Source organism: Fringilla coelebs, assembly GCF_963513975.1.
Source record: "Fringilla coelebs genome assembly, chromosome: 5".
Lineage (NCBI taxonomy): Eukaryota > Metazoa > Chordata > Aves > Passeriformes > Fringillidae > Fringilla > Fringilla coelebs.
This window is the reverse complement of record NC_140033.1, coordinates 38,816,539-38,834,480: the sequence shown is the minus strand read 5'-3', so window position 1 is coordinate 38,834,480 and position 17,942 is coordinate 38,816,539. Positions and strand designations below refer to the sequence as shown.

Sequence of the window (17,942 nt, the reverse complement as noted above, 5' to 3'; positions counted from 1 at the left end):
CCGGCTGCACTGCCACCATAATTAGAGCAGAAGGATTCTGAACCACATGTATGGTAGGCACCACCCACAATATAAACCTAGAAATAGTTCATCCATCACAGTAAATCTGATCTAAGGTAATATGCACATATGTATATATCCCAGGGAAGTGACTGAGTCACAATGGAAGTGGCACTTAGGGACATGGTTTAGTGGTGGTGTAGGCTATGCTGGTTTAATAGTTAGACTAAATGATCTTAGAAGTCTTTTCCAACCTAAACTATTCTATGGTTCTTTAAATGGAGGAATCAGTACCAGCCATTTCCAGCTGCTGATCTGCTCCTGTTGCATTGAACCATTGATGCAGATGTGACCAACATACCCCAGCACGCAGGCTACTACAGAATATCGACCTGGGAGTCAGATTCTCTAACGAAACATCTTTCCAAAACAGATCTATAAAGCATGTGATCAACAGTGAACACTGTGGAAATACAAGGGCTGTAGCTAAAGCTGTGAATAATCTCTTTTAGGTACTTCTCTGCAAGGTTAGGTTCTGCTAGATTCTGCTTCCTTTACTCATATCAGTTGCAGGCTGACATGTAATTGAAAGTGCTTGATTCACTGTCCAGCCATGTACAGGCATGCATAGAAAATATAATCGGGATGTTTAAAATAATACTGCCAGAAGCCAAGACCTTTCATTCCACTTAGCACTTGCATTTTGTTGATTTAAAGGAGTGTGAAGTAGGGGATATTAATGCTGCCTGACTTCAGACCTGTCTTAGGGGAGCAGTCTCCTTGGACTCTATGGTCACTGGAAAGAGAAAGACCTTTCTGGAAGGCTACTGAACATCTGCCTTTGCTGACTGTGTACACACTTTGTAGCACAACAGAGAGCAACAGAGAATCAAGCCTACTGTCAGTAGAATTAGGATATCTAGGATGTAAAAGCACATTAAAAGAGAATTATTGTGCTTTAATGCATTAAAAATTACAAAAAATCAATTCTTTTTGTACAACATGAGATTGAAAATAAACATGGCTATTTCATGAGAAACCATGTGATTCTTAAATCAGATGCAAGAATCCTAAAGCTTCATGATCATTTCCTTTTTAAACTACTTGATAAAAAGCAAACAGGAGAGTCCTTGCTTTAAAAAGAAAAGATCTGGCAAAGCTTCCAGCTAGAACAAGGATAAGACATGATTACAATCTGTTTACTGGAACATAATAAAGTCATCTGAAAAAACAAAAAGCACTGGAAACCTCGCATTTGCTTTGGATACATATCCTAAACATGCCGTAAGATATGACATTACCTTTTTCATTTCCCTATGTAATGTGAAACAAATACAAAAATTATTTGAATTTTTTTTTTGCTTTATTTTTATCCTGGGATAAACAAAAATCACTATCAATAAATTCAGAAGATGTTACCGTGAGTGCATTTCAACATCTTATGTATGTGGATGAAAGAAAAAAATTTGTTTGAAGAAAGCATCTGACAGAAACAAGCAAATGGGGATAATTCAGCAGGCAGGCTAATTCCCTTTACTTAGACTTTCCCATGTACATTTATAATTATGTAAGAACAACCCATCCCGAAAAACCCATCTCACTGCTGAAAATAACTAGTCTGACTAATACTTTGTAAGTCTTAAGGAGAGCTGGGGATGAACTGGTCACCTTGCCTAAATGGCAAATGCCAAAAGCCTTTTGGTTTTGAAAAACCAAAAGCTGGCATAGTGTCAAATGGCACTTTGGCAGAAGTCCAGCTTCTGTCATACATACACACACACACACACACACACATATATATACACACACATATATATATATATTTCCAGCCAGAAGCAGATATGCCAAGGGAAAAAGACTTGCATCCAGTTTTGTTGCACTTCACAAGAGCAATGGGCGCTGCAGGCAGAATTGTAGTTATATGCCCTTGGTTGGGTTAATAAAAATATCATAAATAATCTCCCAGCAGTCATTTTACAGGCAGCATGCAAATATGTACACAACTGCAGGAAAAGTTTTTAATATAATGACTGATATACATGCCAGAGAGCTAACCCATCTTCTTGCACCACCTTCAGCCCTACAGATACTATATGCCCAATTCCAGTTTATGACATCTTTTCATCCCCTTAAAAAGTAAGGTTCCTGCTTATATTGAAGTAGAGGCCTTCATAAGTATGTGCTTACCTGATTAGTGTACATGTAAGCATATGCATTCCTACTAGGGCTTGGAGGTTTCAATGGGACCATTACATGATTGCACCTCATTATATTGATTAATCTTGTGTGAAAACAAATGTTCCACAGATTTCTTTACAGTCCTCCTCTAACTTCACTAAAGTTAACTAATGCATTCCCTTCTAGGTATGACTATGCAATGACTAGCCAAGGAAGACGACTTTTGCCTCACACAGTCAGCCTTTGGGTGCCGTGCCCTTGGGAAGTGGACCCAGCTCCCAAAACACGTGTTACAGCCAGCAGACAGAGGTCATTAGTTGTTGGCAGATAGGGTGTATACAAAAGATGTCCTGAGAGCAAGCATAGTGGCTTGAACTCTGTTCTCTGCCTTGCCTCGAGGTCTCTGTTATTGTTGTTGGCTTCACTGTTCAGGATCCTCCTGGCATTCACCACCTGTTCATTTGTAGCTTTGTCTCAAGCCATCTGTCCTTGCTGTTGCTCTGTCTGCTCCATCTCCTGGACTCACCTCATGAATTACACTCCCTGGTTTTCTGGCTCCATCTGAAGTTCAGCTATGCTCTTGTCAAAGTGAATGCAAGCTTCCTGGTGCTAAACCCTACTCACAACCATAGGCCTACCTTACTTACTCTGTTAGGCTAATGAGCATTATATGTCTCTGGTTCTTGATTTCAGATTGCCTTAATTATATCACCTGGCTCCTGCCTCCACCCAGACTCAAACCCCAGGGCTTCCCTGTGAGTCTTGTAGCTTCCATGTCCCGTCATAACAGTCTTCACAGACAGGTGCAGACAGACAGCAGCTTGTTTTGCTGGTGCTCCAAGCTGGGCGGAAACGAGCCAGCTTTGGTTTCGAAGCTGTGTTCCGACATTACCTGAAGGGGAGAGCTCTTTTATAACCAGACAAGATATGCAGCAGTTTGAATCACAGACAAACTGTATTCACCTCTGCCTATACTTGCTCACTTAGACATACTGTGCAAACCTGTACTAACTTTTAGGGTACAGATTAAATTTAGACACCAAGGAGAGACACACGTCTCAAGTGTTTGCCCAGATGTTGAGCAGTATCCTCTGTGTCACACAGGTAGACAGAAATTTACTGTGCATGTTGGAGAGGACCAAGGCAGAGCTCAGCACTGTGAGGGGTGCTACGGGAAAATGAACTCCACCTTAGCCAGACCCAATACAGTGAATTAGGTGTCTCTTTGTTTCAGTAGAGTTAGTCTAGACTTCCTCAAAATCTGTACTTCTATAAGTGGAAATCTCATGTCCACTGTACTAGAATTTGAAGTTTAGGCCTTTACCCAGGGTAGTTACAGTAAGTTTACACCAGCTGATGATTTCATGCCCTGTAATTTCCACACCAGTAGATGAAACACCAATAGAAATAGAAGATGCCAGAGGTGTGCTTGAGCTACCATAAAGCTAACTAGTTTGGCTGCTGGTAGTAATATAAGCAGAGTTCAAGTGTAAACTAAGTTAGGCTAGATTTAATTTAGACAACTGAAATTCTGAAACTTAAGATGAGCTCTGTGCTTGCATAACTTGTACCCAACCCAGGCAACACAAACCTAACAAAGCCACTGTACACTGGAATCATTAAAGCAAATATTGAATCTAAAGGCTGCCTATTTTATGGCAGCTTTAAAAGCAAATGAAGCATTTATTAACTTCTAAATTGTTTTTAATACCTGAGTACTTCAATGGGTCTTCCCATAAATACTGTACAATGTGAGCAAGGGTACAGTGGCAGGATCTGGCCATAAATGCTTTCAGACATGTGACAGAGATTTTTGTGCTTTTGTTTCTAGGTAACTGCCTGGTTTTGTTTAACTATGTTTTGATTATGGTATGGACTTCATTAAACACTGTATGGGCAAATGGCATGCTTTACATTATATTTAGCTTTATCTCTCTACTCATGAGGACTGCGTGGGGTAATTGCTTCTTTGAGGGTTGATCTTCATCTCTTTATTAAAGCTAAAGTGTGAATCTGTGGGAACATTATATAACAAGGGAATGAGATTCCAGTTCTGCTATAATATGTTTAACCTGAACAAATAGTCAGGCTGGAAATTGTCTGTGTGTTGTATAACCCCTTCATAAATTAACGCATAATTAAATTACAGATTTTGGAACTTATTGGAACTGGAAATCATTTACTTGCATAAAAAACTCCAGTGGGATCCAGTGGGATATTATTGGGAGCTACTACAAAGTCACTAAAACAAGCAGAAGTTTCTAAACTGAGTATTGACTGCTTTAGGTGAAAACAAATTAATACATCTAGACATTATCTAGACAGAGCAAGTCTCTAATGTAACTTGTATGTATTATGCTATGTAATTATACTTCTAGAGGAAACAGTCATTAAAACTACTGCACACATTTGGGGTATAAAACAATACAATATATATTTTCCTTTGTGCTTACTGCTGCTGCAGAGGAGTGGGAGTCTTGTGCAATGGTGATTGTATGCAGGATACGCTTGCAGGATATTTCTATTTTTTGTGGGGAAACTAAATGGCATCTCTTTGAAAGTAAGAATCTTTGGAAGTATGCAATGCAAAAAAGCAGTGACATAAATTTTGAATTTTAATTATGGATTAGCTTTTTTACAAAAAGAAGACAAATTAGTTGTGTTTAAGCCATTATTTTTTTACACTATTTGCTTTTCTCTAGCAGCTAGACCTCCTTTATAATCTTATCGAAATGCAAGGGATGAGGGAGTAGGACCAGATCCTTCTCCTTTTGAAGTAATTGTTTGCAATTTATTTTTCTGGGAGTACCACAGGGATTTTATAAAGAGTGTAAGATTTAATATTATGTACAAATTCAAAATTATGCAAACTCTGCCTTTTTTAAATATGGGAACCCACAGAATGGTGACACAGACGTTTAGAACAGAAATCACTTTTGTGTTAGTGCAAGCAAAAGGTTTTTTTCAGAGCACTCAGTTCAATCAAAATTCCCACTGCAAAAGAAGACGCAGCATTGGGCGCTGTATCTCTAATAGACTATTATATCTTTACTAAGGCTTTGATTTAAATATTTTAGATCTTAAATTTTGAACAGTGGGAGTGGAAAGATTCTAATTAATGTGATCAAAATTCTTTATTCAGTTTCTGAGTTTCAAATACAAACTTAGGTCAGAAATGTAAAATGAAGAATTTTATGGTATTTATCCCGTGTAAAATCAAGATTCAGGTGCACAGCCAGGAATGTTACAAAATCCTATTATTGATGCTGCTAATAAGCCCACAGTCCTAAATTAGCTATCAAAATGTTAATAACAAAAATAATTAAAACAATTACATTTTAAAGTTTATCTTCCAACTATAATTGTATGCACAAGTAGTTAATTTTACTGTTATTAATCTAGTTGAAATAAAGTAACTTCTATCTATCTATCTATCTATCTATCTATCTATCTATCTATCTATCTATCTCTCTATCTATCCACCAATCTGTCTTAAAATTAGTGTAATGTAGAACTTTTCTAGGACCACCCTTCACTTTCTTGAGCCAGAGGGAGAAAGCAATGAAATGTACATAACTAAAAATCAAGGAATGCTTAATAAAACCAAGCCAAGTATCTGATCTCAGCAAAATCAGTGATTTAGATCTCACTTAGTGCTTGAAGTAAAAGCATACCCTAACTGTTTCAGTCATAAAGAAGTATATAGTATATACACTATGCCTGTGTAATAGATACACTACACCGGTGCTGTAACAGGGAAGGGATCATGACCCAAACACACCTGGGAGGAAGAGGCAGGTGGGCACTGCCTGGCTGTGTTGGGGAGTGAGTTTCTGCTGGGGTCCTGGCTCACTTCGTGCCACCGTTGCTGTACGCTCAGGACTGAGCGTCTGCTAAGCGTGTCCTCTCAAGATTGTCAGTTGTCAGTTTTTAAAAGACTGCCAAGAATGAGAAAGCTGTTCCTATAATTTAACATGAAAATGATCTAGCCCTCCACTCACTGCTATGTTTGCACAGAATCCTATTTGCTGGCTACTACGTGGAAGGAAAGAGAAAGTCAGGTGAAACAGGTACATTACCTCCACAGGGAAGACAAAGACTGTGCTCACTTGCCTTACTCAAGTTAGTGGATTTATTTTCCACATGCCAGAATCCAGGTCCAAAGGATACCAAACCACTAAATAAACCTTTCCAGATGCTAAAAAATAATGGTTTAATGGTCACAGCTTAAACTAGGTGAGATTTCTTGTGATGGTTGAGCCTACATAATGTATTCCTGCTTCTGAGAAGAGTCATTCTGTCCTTCCTCAGGCCTGGTCATATATTCCCAAGTCTATCTTGCCTCCTGTCAACCTTTGATACATTTGTTCTGTTTGCTAGAGCAGCAGAAAACTAGCTGAGCCAAGAAGTAAATAGTCTGCTAGTGTAGCCAACTCATTCAGGTGCCAAATGAACACCAAAGCCTGGGAAACAATTGGGAAGGGCATCTATGCATCCAGAGGAAGGGAATGAGCAGTACAAAAAAGAGAAGACTGGACTTTTCTGTGTCAGTAACCTGCCTGAATGTCTTCATTATCTAGTGAAACCTTAGCCTAGATCTCCAAGAAAATGCTGGAAGACATGTCTTTCTCTCAGGCAAAGAGAAGGCTGAGTCATATATCCAAATTATTCAGGGAAATAAAAAAATTGGCCAAAATCTAGAGGTTATACCCTTTTCCTCATCTTACACTAAGTGGCTAAATAATGCTTTGGTGAAAAGAACATGGTTTTGAGTTACATAAGCATCTACTAAAAGGAAAATTAATTTTACAGGTCCCTTCTCAAGTGTTTTGAGTTACCGTGATGAATGGGGGAGTTGCAGGCCAGCACGCCAATAGTGGAATGGTTAGGAAATGTAATTTCATCATATGGGAGTTGAAAGTCACAAACCTATCAAACCAGAAGTTATTTAAAAAGATTTTAAAGCATACATCTCTGCATTTATGATATAGATGTTAAAGTTTCTGGAGCACCTTAGTGTTACATTAATGGCTGCTGTAATTTTGCCTTAGACTGTTGTCTCAGTTAAGTAACTCTTGAACTTCCAAGATAAAGCAATTCAATTTCTTAATGGCCTTGTGCTAGGGGAAAATAGGAGGTCACCAAAGAAGTCACTTGATGGTTTGGGATGAAGTCTGATCAGTTGAGCTGTAGTGTGAGAAGTTACCTACAAAAGTAGTTTTCCATAGCAAACAAAGGGCTTGTAACAAATACCGGGGAAAGAAAAACAGTAGAAGCATTATTAGGACAATGAACTGCTAGAAGAAGTGATTTCTGAGCAAGAAAACTGCTTTCAGTTGCTTGTTTCTGTTGTATTCAGAGACACAGGTCTTTCTAAATATTCTTATAAATACGCATTGCTGTACGCTAACAGCCAGCCCTCTTTCTTTAAAAACTCCTCATTTTAGTGGCTGTCTGAATAGACTAAGGGATGACATTATTTTTGCAGGGATATAAGTGTGTCACTTCTCTTAGTACGTGGCTAAGACTGATCATGATGTGAGTGTGCAGTTATGTCACATGCTCACAAAAATAGAGCCTGTAGGCACCATGAGCAGCAAGGCATATTCCTAGATGCCCAAAATCCAAGCCAAGCCAATTGTTCAGCCACATAAAGATTTCAGTATTTTTAATTTAGAGAATTGACACATTCATATACCAAAACAAATATTTAAAATGAAATTCATATACCTTCTGGTAGCAGAAAGGCAGAAATGTGCCACGGACGTCAATAACCCTTGAGTGCACGTATATTTGTATTGTGAGTGAGAAGCTAGAATAGGACGTCTTTCATTTCTATTTGTCCAAAACATTCTCCTGCAGCCCTGGAAGTATGTTTCCCAGCTGTGATATGTTCAGAATGCAGTTCACAGGGAACAACTTGAATGCATTTCAGAGGGACAGGTCATTCCATTCCCCCTCAGTATTTGAATTGTATGCTTCAGCAGTATGCTCCTTGACTCAAGCCACACATGAGTGGGAAAGAAACACTTCACCTTCAGAAAGTTGAACAGAGGTTCATAAAAGCTACTATAAGGTTATGTGGCCTTTAAAACAGCAAAATAAATCCAAGATAATTTTTCTCAATATCAAGAGGACAAAATGGACAACTGTCACGGCCGTGTCTAACACTGTGTCTACATCCATACATATGCATAGATTGGATAGAAACAGAGCACCTATATTTCTGTTACAAAACAGATGGCTCAGTTCTTTTTTTTCATGACATGACTAGACAAAACTTAAATTTAATTGAAAGTAAAAATGATTTTATAAAGTCAAATTTAGTATATTTTCCTATTTCTAAAGGACATAGCGTTACTTTCTACTAGCCAAGACAACTATTTTTAGCTTAATCCATGTACTGCTGAAATTGTCCGTAGAACAAATGCTAGTTTAACAGATGGGTACACATAAAAATATGTGAAAGCATCTCTATGTGAATCAAGTTTAAATGTTAGCTTGCACTGCCATTCGGGAATACAGAGACACCGATATGTGGAAAGCTCATGGAAGATGCTGGGAGAATACACCATTGCAATCCAATTCAGAACTGCATCGTTTATAAATCTGTGCTCTGGTTGCTATGGTAGTTTTAGTTTTGGTTTTGGTGACTCAGGATTATGCAGCATCAAAAAGTAACCCACCTTGAAAAGTGGGGTTTCTGTATAAGAATCTTACTCAGAATTGACTAAAGAGCAAGAAGTCTGATTCTTACGTAGTTTACTTAAAAATTTTGATAGCAATTTGTGCATAGTCCTCTTACCCCTTTTTTTCTGGATAAGAATTGTACCAGAGATTTCACTGTTAGGTGTGCAGGTGTGTCACACAATTAGAGTAGAGAATGCACCAGATTTAAAGATAGAAATGACTATGACTATCAAGTAAAGCAATGAAAGAAATGCCTTATTTTTATGATAGGTATCTCTGTCATGGTGTTTTCATGTGAAAAGATACTTTTATATTTTGTTATCCTTTCTCTCATTTTACCATCCAGGATTCTTTATAAGAATCTCTTAAATTTATTAGAAAGTTTTGTGTCTCTCTATATATGCAATATTTGTCATTATCCTTCAAATTACCCTTTTTTCCCAGAGCTGGAATTGATGACATTAACTTTGATATATTTGTTTCCGTTCAATGGGGAGAGAAAAATGTTCAGACAAAATTTTTAGAAGCCACACTGTGTGTAATGCTGTTCAAAATGAGAGACAAATCAGCAGTTATCCAGTTGGACATCAGAACAAAATTCTACATCCCAAAAGATTACGATTTTGGGTAGTGCAAAAGCTTCATCTGTGAACATCTGTTGTCTAGGAGCCTGTGTGAAATAGCTTTGAACAATGGTTGTAATGCTTTTAAGAAAAGATAGAAAACCAGAAAGCATACTGATAGCAATCTCATTGCTAAATCATTGTATTGATCACTTGAAGCCTGTTGTTAAATTAACTGGAAATATGTATACACATAGATGCTATCTCTGTAAAATGTTTACATCATTACCTCTACAGAAAAGCAGCCCTACTGACTCCAGTGCTAATATTTGTATGTGGAAAATGACATACTTAATCACCTTTAGTGTTGTGTATATACATGCAAACAAGAGATTGAACAGCACACCTAGTGTGTTGGGTAGTCTGGTAGCAATACATCAAAAAAGCCTGATAAAATTGGTCTAACTTAGTGTGTCCTTAAGTTGCACTTATAATGTAGCTCAAAAGGTTGTGTCTCTTGCTAGCATACTGTGATTATTGTAAACACACATGCACACTTTATGCAGTTATCTAATTCACTTTGTGATACTCTCTTGCAGTACTGACTCTTTTAGAATTATTTTGATACTTACTTTTAATATGGTCTTCAAAGACAGCTTTAATATATGTTTGCTCTAACCCTCTGCAAAAATGAATTTAATGCTCCATGCTTAGACAGACAATGGGAAAAGAATTTCACATTTCTACCAAAATTATTGTTGCTATTTACATATGTTTATCGCAATTAGTATGAAATTAGAAGCTGTAGACTGTCTCATCTTCTCTCAGCAACACTGATTTTACAATGAAATGGAATGACATTAGACATGGGGTAGGATGGCATTACAATGGGGTGAAGAACGTGGCCCAATATTCCATTGCCATTGAAACTACAAACATTTATGGGAGATATGAGATAGGGAAATATTAGAAATTAAAAATATTAGTAGTAGTAGTAGTATTCCCTTCTTGAAGTGTGAACACTTGCAGAGATTACACTAGTTTACACTAGCTCTACTTTTTGCTTAAGGAAGACGATATGCTTTGCTAGATTTAAGTGCTACATATAATTTCCAGCAGAGCACACAACTATCTCCAAAAGACATTTATATTCAATATATATGGAATATGTGAGTTTCAGCTGACTGTACAAATGAATTATATCTTGCCTGTGCCTGAAAAACCCCTCAAACATAACTCCCAAACATGAGGTGATATCCACAAAAATTTAAAAGTCAAGGAAAATAATGTCAAGAATGTGGAACATACAAATAGCTGCAGTGCATGGAAAAATATTTGCTGAAGTTCTCTGAAAAGCTGGAGCTGATTCAGTGAAAAAACTTTCCTGGAAAGATGAAGAAAAGGAAAGTATGAGATCTGCTTTTTAAAACCAAACTTACTGCAGGATATTTAAGAACAAAATTGAGGTGTAGAACCTCTGCATTTCACCAACAAGCCAAGAAGAGCAAGTTAAAAGAGGATCCATGACGAGAAAGAAAAAGCTGAGCTGGAAAATTGAAGTCAAGCAGATGGGACTGGAACTCTAATGAAAACTTAGAAACTTGCTCCATGACATTGAAATTCCTGAGAGAGTGCATTTTGAACATGTGCCTATCGATTTGCCTAGAGTTACTTTGTTGCTAATAAAGCACTCTATTAAATATTGTGTGCTGAAATCAAACATTCTTCAGATATGAGGTTTCTTGAAGAGTCAAATTTTCAGATAGCCAACTGAGAGAGAAGCGGAATGATAGGGAGGTGACTTGTAAAACATCTGAGACATTTGGGGCAGGGGAATGCAGCTTTTATCCTGCATTACCTTTTTCCAGATTATAGTTTTCAAGTCCTTAGGAATGGCACTGGGTTGAGAGTCTGTCCCCAGGGGAGTTTGCCCACAAGGACAAGAGCACAGCAGGAGGCTGGAACCTGCACAAATTCCCTTCTGGTTGGGTGCTGGTAACTGTCCATGCCATGCTGATGGTGCCAGTGCAATGCCAAAGCACAGCTAAATCACTTGTGTGACTAATAAACACTGCAAAGACTGGTTTTGAATTGTGCTTTGCAGTCAGCCATATTTTCAAACCCAGGAATCCAAAATGTACCCCTGGATAGTCACACAGGCTGCCAACGGGAAAGTATAAATTAGGTGCCAGATAATCTTTCGTCCACCTACTTAGACTGCAAACCTTTCTCTGGCAAATCTTTCATCTTCACTACCAGATGTTGTCTTTTGTTCTCAATCACATTACGCCTGCAAACTGTCAGTGCATGTACCTCATGCACTGCTGTATGAGTAAGTCTGATGGATATTATGCAAATATCCAGATGAAAATCTGTTCTGAAAAACATTAAGAACAGCACGTTGCTGCAGGTACCTTGCAACTACTACTTCTTGTGAAATGTCACTGACATCTTTATCAATATAAATGGAAATAAGAGCCTGAATCGGCTGCACAATTGCCCACCATAAGAAGGAGAGATTGTAATTAGAAAAACACAAATCATGCAAAATTTGAAGTGTATGAGGTTTGGTCACCCTCTCAAACTATACTTTGTTTCCTATAATTAGTTGAAAATAAAACTTATTTTCCAGTAAGTTCAAAACCACATTTTATCCCCAGAGATTATTCCATTTAAAGCAAAATACATATTGCTTTTAGCTAAAGAAAACAGGCTGTGCATAGAAAAAACTTTATTATCTGTTATAGATTGGTTCCTAGAAGTTGCAACTCTGAACAAAAACATTTGAGTCTTTGTATCTTCAAATGCTTCATCGTTTGTAACTACTTGTTTTCTCCCAAGAGAAAGGATGGCTGTGCTACCCCCCAGTTTTTGATATCATGGAAATGAACTGTAAGTGAAACGGACAATAAGCACAGGGCTTTGTCCACTGAATGTAGAATGATAGAATGATAGAATGTTATGGGGTTGGAATGGATCTTAAAAATCATCTAATCCCAATGCCCTGCCATGGGCAGCGGCACCTCCCTCTAGACCAGGTTGGTCAAGGCCTTATCCAAACCGGCTCTGATCACTGCCAGGGCTGGGGCATCCACAACCTCCCTGGGCAGCCTGTTCCGGTGTCTCACCACACACACAAGAAAGAATTTTTTGAAAAAATACCTAGTGTAATTTGTACCCATTACTCCTGGTTCTATCACTACAGTTCCTGACAAGGAGTCCCTCTCCAGCTTCCCTGGGTGCCCCGCGAAGTGCAGAGGCAAATGGGAGTTGGGTGATTTTGTACATCAAGTTGGTCTGAGGTGGTCCTGTCTAACCTCCCAAAACAAAGGACCCTCAAGCAAGTTGCTCCATTTATTTCCCCTTTTCCAGTCAAGCAGCTGCATGTGCCCGTTTGTCAGCGGAGGCGGAAACACCGATGTGGCCACAGGTGACAGAAGTCGCAGGCGGGAACGGGCAAGGCACTGCCTTTAGCGAAGCTGCCCGACGGAGGCGGGGCTGCACTCCCCCTCTCAATTCCCAACTCCCACTCCCCCTCTCAATTCCCAACTCCAACTCCCCCCTCTCAATTCCCAACTCCAACTCCCCCCTCTCAATTCCCAACTCCCACTCCCCCTCTCAATTCCCAACTCCCACTCCCCCTCTCAATTCCCAACTCCCACTCCCCCTCTCAATTCCCAGCTCCCACTCCCCCTCTCCATTCCCAGCTCCCCTTCTCAACTGCCACTCGCCCCGCCCCGGCCCCGCCCCGCTCGCGCGCTGCCCCCGCCCCCCCAGCAATCTCGCGGGATTATGCTAATGAAACCGCCACCGCCCCTCCTCTCCGCTCCCCGCCCACCCCGCGCCCTCCCTGGGCGGGTGAGCGCGCGCGGCCGCGGTGCGCTGTGGGATAGTGGCGGTATAAAGTGTACGCTCGGCGCGGCCGTGGCTGAGGGGGCTGGCGCGAGCGGGGCATGAAGATGGCGGACGCCAAGCAGAAGCGGAACGAGCAGCTGAAGCGCTGGATCGGCTCCGAGACCGACCTGGAGCCGCCCGTGGTCAAGCGCAAGAAGACCAAGGTGAAGTTCGACGACGGCGCCGTCTTCTTGGCCGCCTGTTCCAGCGGAGACACCGAGGAGGTGCTGCGACTGCTGGAGCGGGGCGCCGACATCAACTACGCCAATGTGGACGGGCTCACCGCTCTCCACCAGGTCGGTGCTGGGCCGATCAAGGGACCCCTAGCCGGACTGGGGCCGAGGGGGGGCGAGGCCGGCCGAATGCTTTCCCCCCCCCCCCCCCACCTCGGAGGAGGAGGTGGAGGTGGAGGAGGAAGGGGCCGGAGGCGGCTGCGCTCCCTCCGCTGGGGGGTGTCGGGGCGGGGAGGTGGCGGCAGGGTCAGCCTGAGACCGGCCGGGGGCCGCGGGCCGAGCCCCGGGCCGGCGGGGCTGTAGGGCCGGGGGGCTGCACCCCCTCCCCGCGGTCAGGGCGTCGGAAGGGGCGGATGGGCCTCTCCTCCGGCGGGAAGGAGGTGCCGCTGACCCTCTTTCGTTTTCCCCTTTTGGCAGCGCTTCCCTCGGAGGGCTGGGGGGAGCGGGCTCTGCCCCGTGTGGGCTGAGGGGGCCGGAAGCAGGTGCCCCCCGGCGTGGGAGGGTGACCGCAGGTGAGAAGAAGCGGGCCGCCCTCGGGGGGCGCTTCTGCCGCTGCCCCTTGCCCGGGATCCCGGTAGTAGTTCCCTGCTTCCCTCGTCTCCCCGGTTCCGCAGTAGTTTAGCCGATTAAAGCCCTCTCGTGTGTGTGCGGGCGGCCGAGCTGAGAGACGGATTATCTATTTCTCTCCAGTTTCTAGGGGAAACCAGTGTTTTGTTAATTATATAGAAACGCGTATCAGTAAGGGGCTACTTGTTTTCGTTACCGATGGCTCCCGCCTCAGTGTGAAAGCTTAACTTCAAAAGGAGCGGGGGGGTCTTAATTTTTTTTTTTTTCGCGCGTTGGAAAGTAGTTAAAAACCCAATCCATATTGCTTTGTTCTGGTGTGGGTATGTGGGAGGGGTGTTGGTGCCGAGGGAGGTAACTTTCACTTGGGCCGGGGCGGGGGGGGGGGAATGGACGGGAAACTGGCTGTGAAGTTTCCTCAAAATGGATGCTTTGTGCATGTTGAACTTCATAGCAGTCTGATTGGAATCTCAAAACGTTAGCCAAATAAGGAAAGGCTGTGGCAATCCGGAGATAATGCGGGTTTGCCTGAATAGTTTTTTTCTCTAGAAGGCCAAAAGCTTCCACAAAATATTGGATTCACTGAATATCTGGAAAGCAAAAAAATATTTTTGACAGGCTAGCTTCTTGTTCTTAAGTTTAGAAGTTGTTCAGTAGCTTAAAAAATATCTTCAAGGTTATGTGTTGTAGGTTCATCAAGTAGAAATCTTCGCAGAATGGTTAGATGAGATGGTTTCTTACATTAAAAAAAGGAGATGGTGAATTTGTTTTCTCCATCCTATATAGATTTTTTCAAGGGTGTTAGGCTCTAGAAATACATAAACTGCCTTGCAGAACTGGATAGAATCCCCCTTTGAACATGGGATATAAAATTCTACGACTCTTTGCTCTGTTTGCTGTGTCTGAGTTGTCACTTGCTCCCCTGTATAGGGTGTTGGTTTACTTTCAGTTGTGAACTGAACTGGAAGAATGAGTGTGTGTTGTGGTTAAGCCTGTCAGCGCGTTACTGCAGCACGGTTACCTGACTGCAGGCTAGCCTGTCACTTCATTGCATTGGTTTTTTGTATTTATCCTCCTTTAATCAAGTTATGGTCCGGTCATGCTTCCAGGGAGCTCTGTATGAGAAGCCATACCTTAACTGGTTAGATCCTTGGGTCTACAAGTTGCTGTACTCCAGCCATTGGTAGGGAAGGATGACGTTTAGCTTAACTCTATTGTTAGAATAAGAGATGGCGTTCTTTCCTTCTGATGTCCAGAAGGCATCTTCACAATGTCTGTGATACTGTATGCAAAAAAGCTCTCATCAGGGTAATTCTGAGCATATTCTCCCCCTTTTTTTGTATGTTGTAGTCAGCTTTCCATTTGGAAGGGCAAAGTCTAAGGAAATAAAGGTAAAGATTTACATGACGGCTAAAATTCTTGCTCACGCTCCTCCTTCCCCCTCCCCTCCTTCAGTGATACCAAAAGACCTTTTCTGATTTTATGATACTGAAAGTAAATAGGATCAGTTGTGAAGTTATTGTACTGCCTCAAAAGGATTATAAGTGGAGGTTACCTGTTGCTGTTAAAAAAACCATAAAGCAGATCCATGCCTCTGAATGCTTTCACTTCATTATTAACACAAAATCATATTTTCTTCTAATATGCCGTATAAAAGGTGCAAATCACATGATGCAGTCTGTAGCATGAATTACTTTAATCAAATTTGGCTGCAGTGTGAAAAAAGCTGTGTCTTTCTCAAAAGAAGCTCTTCAAAAACTTGTCCTTCTTCCTGACACTTTTAACTGACTGATGGTAATTGTGTTCAAGTCCATATTGTGTTTAAGATTGCCATGGAGTGCTGTTGCTTTGTGGTTCTTTGGTTGGTTGGGGTTTTTTCTGGTTTGTGTCATCTGTCAGATCCCATGTAGAAGATGCTGCTCTTCAGAGAAATAAATTTATCTCGGCAAAGGTAAAATTACTGTAGTTTTTTGGGTTGTCTTTTTTGTCTTCTCTCAGTTTATTTTTTCCAGTTATTTTGAGCAAATGCATGTGCCTGTAATAGCAACAGAATTAAATATTTAATGTAATATTTAGCCTTTGGTTTTCCTGCTACATATGGCAGTTATAGGAAGAGACTTCAGCTTTGTTTTATTTTTCACAGCCCAGGTAGTTGGAAGTGCTGAAGGGAAAGTACCATTAATTCTGAAATTCTGGTGAACTTCAGATCTGGTTTTTAGTGGGGCATCGAGCTTTGTTGCTGAAGCCATTAGCTAGGCTTTTTTTCTGAGTGGGGTAGAGTGCCATCACCATCAGAGAGCTACCTGTAGAATTGTTTCTCTTGATGCATACGGGAAGGAAAACAATTACTTGACTTGGTAGCTGAGAGGAGAAAAGTGTGGAGGATATATATATAGGTACTTGCTTCAGCTCTTGAAAGTGCCAGTGAACAGATTTTGTTTTTTATCTGCATGTGCACAAATGAGTGGATTTGAGTGCATCATATCTGAGGACAGATGAATTAAATTCATTGGCATCTTGCAGAAGAGGAAAATTTTTCATTAGGTTATGGTTTTTACTCCTCTACAGAATTTTGAGTTAAAGCTCACTTTAAGAACTTGTTCTGCACAAGTCCTCAGGTTAGGCCTTCAGCACAAAGGACAAAACTGTTACATACTGTTTTCCTATCTATCAGATATATATGCAGTGTAGGATATTGCAGCAGGATACTGTGTGTTGTGCTGCATGATCTGCATTATATACATATTGTGTATATGTATCTGTAAGACCAGAAAACTTTTAAATGAGAACTTTAAATTTACAATGTAATGTGAGAACTTTAAATTTACAATCAAATGTCGATGCCATTACTGCAGTGGAGGTGGAAGTTTTGAATGTTGCACTCTCAGACAGCTGTTACGCAGGATGAGCTCTAACTTAAAGTGCAGCTTTTTAATCTGCCCTAACAATGGAATGTAAGGGGAACTTGAGAAAAGAAAGAAGCTCAAAGGTGAGCTGTGACGTTGCAGATTATTAGTGTCTCCAGAGTGGGGGGGGTAGAAGTGGCATATTCCAAAGTAATCTTAAGAAGAGGCTATATAATATTTTCAATAAAACCTGATCTTGTCTTAGGCAGACATATTTCCTCAGAGTGGGATTCAGTTCTCTCGTCCCAAAAGCTTAACGCCTATCATTCCTCAGAGTTTGGACTCTCTTCTGCTTTCCTTGGCTTTCATGAAAGAGAATTCAGTTCACTAGCTCTGACTGGAATTTATTGCTTAAATGGCTGAAAGTAGTTTGTCTAGAAGTTACATAGAGCTTTGTACAGGAAAGTGGAGCCCATCCTCTCTGGACAGCACCACGGAAAGACTTCATGTAGTTGGGAGGGACCACGATGTGGCCAGCTTCCTGGAAGGCTGGATGGATTTCCTGTGCCCATTGCTCCCCTGGGAATATCGGATGTGCACTACTTGCACGCACCTCAGCACTGGCTGAGATTAGGCTGTGGTTAGGTATCACAATTTTTGCAGCCTGCTTTTTGACTGTCCTTTTTCTCTGAGGCTGCTCAGACCTAGGAGATGGTAACCTTGTTTTTGGCCTCATTCTCTCTGGGTGAGGAAGGTGAGTGCTGTAGCCTGGTTCCACCACACAGCATGTAAAGAGTATGTCCTGCTGTGCTGATCTTACTTGTTCTGGGGAGGATACTGCTTTTGAGGTAAGATAAGGAAAATTGTCTTGGCTGTTTGTGCATGGGGATCATTGCATAACCACAGGGGATGTTGTTGGTCAAGGCCCCAGCTCGTGTTGAAGGATTCAGGTCATCTTTTTTGTCTGTGACAAC

General features: G+C 41.2%; 1 protein-coding gene across 7 annotated transcripts in view; it reads left to right on the top strand.

The window, feature by feature from the left end:
• Nucleotides 1-13,276: 13,276 nt before the first annotated feature.
• The window catches only part of PPP1R12A (protein phosphatase 1 regulatory subunit 12A), a gene marked incomplete at its 3' end in the record, with an annotated part of 112,125 nt that continues 107,459 nt past the window's right edge, over nt 13,277-17,942 (top strand). For all 7 annotated transcript variants that reach the window (XM_084206740.1, XM_084206742.1, XM_084206741.1 and 4 more), the window contains exon 1: nt 13,277-13,621. In XM_084206740.1, the coding sequence (XP_084062866.1) occupies nt 13,385-13,621 (237 nt within the window). In that variant the 5' untranslated portion in view covers nt 13,277-13,384. The remainder of the gene's footprint in view (nt 13,622-17,942) is intronic.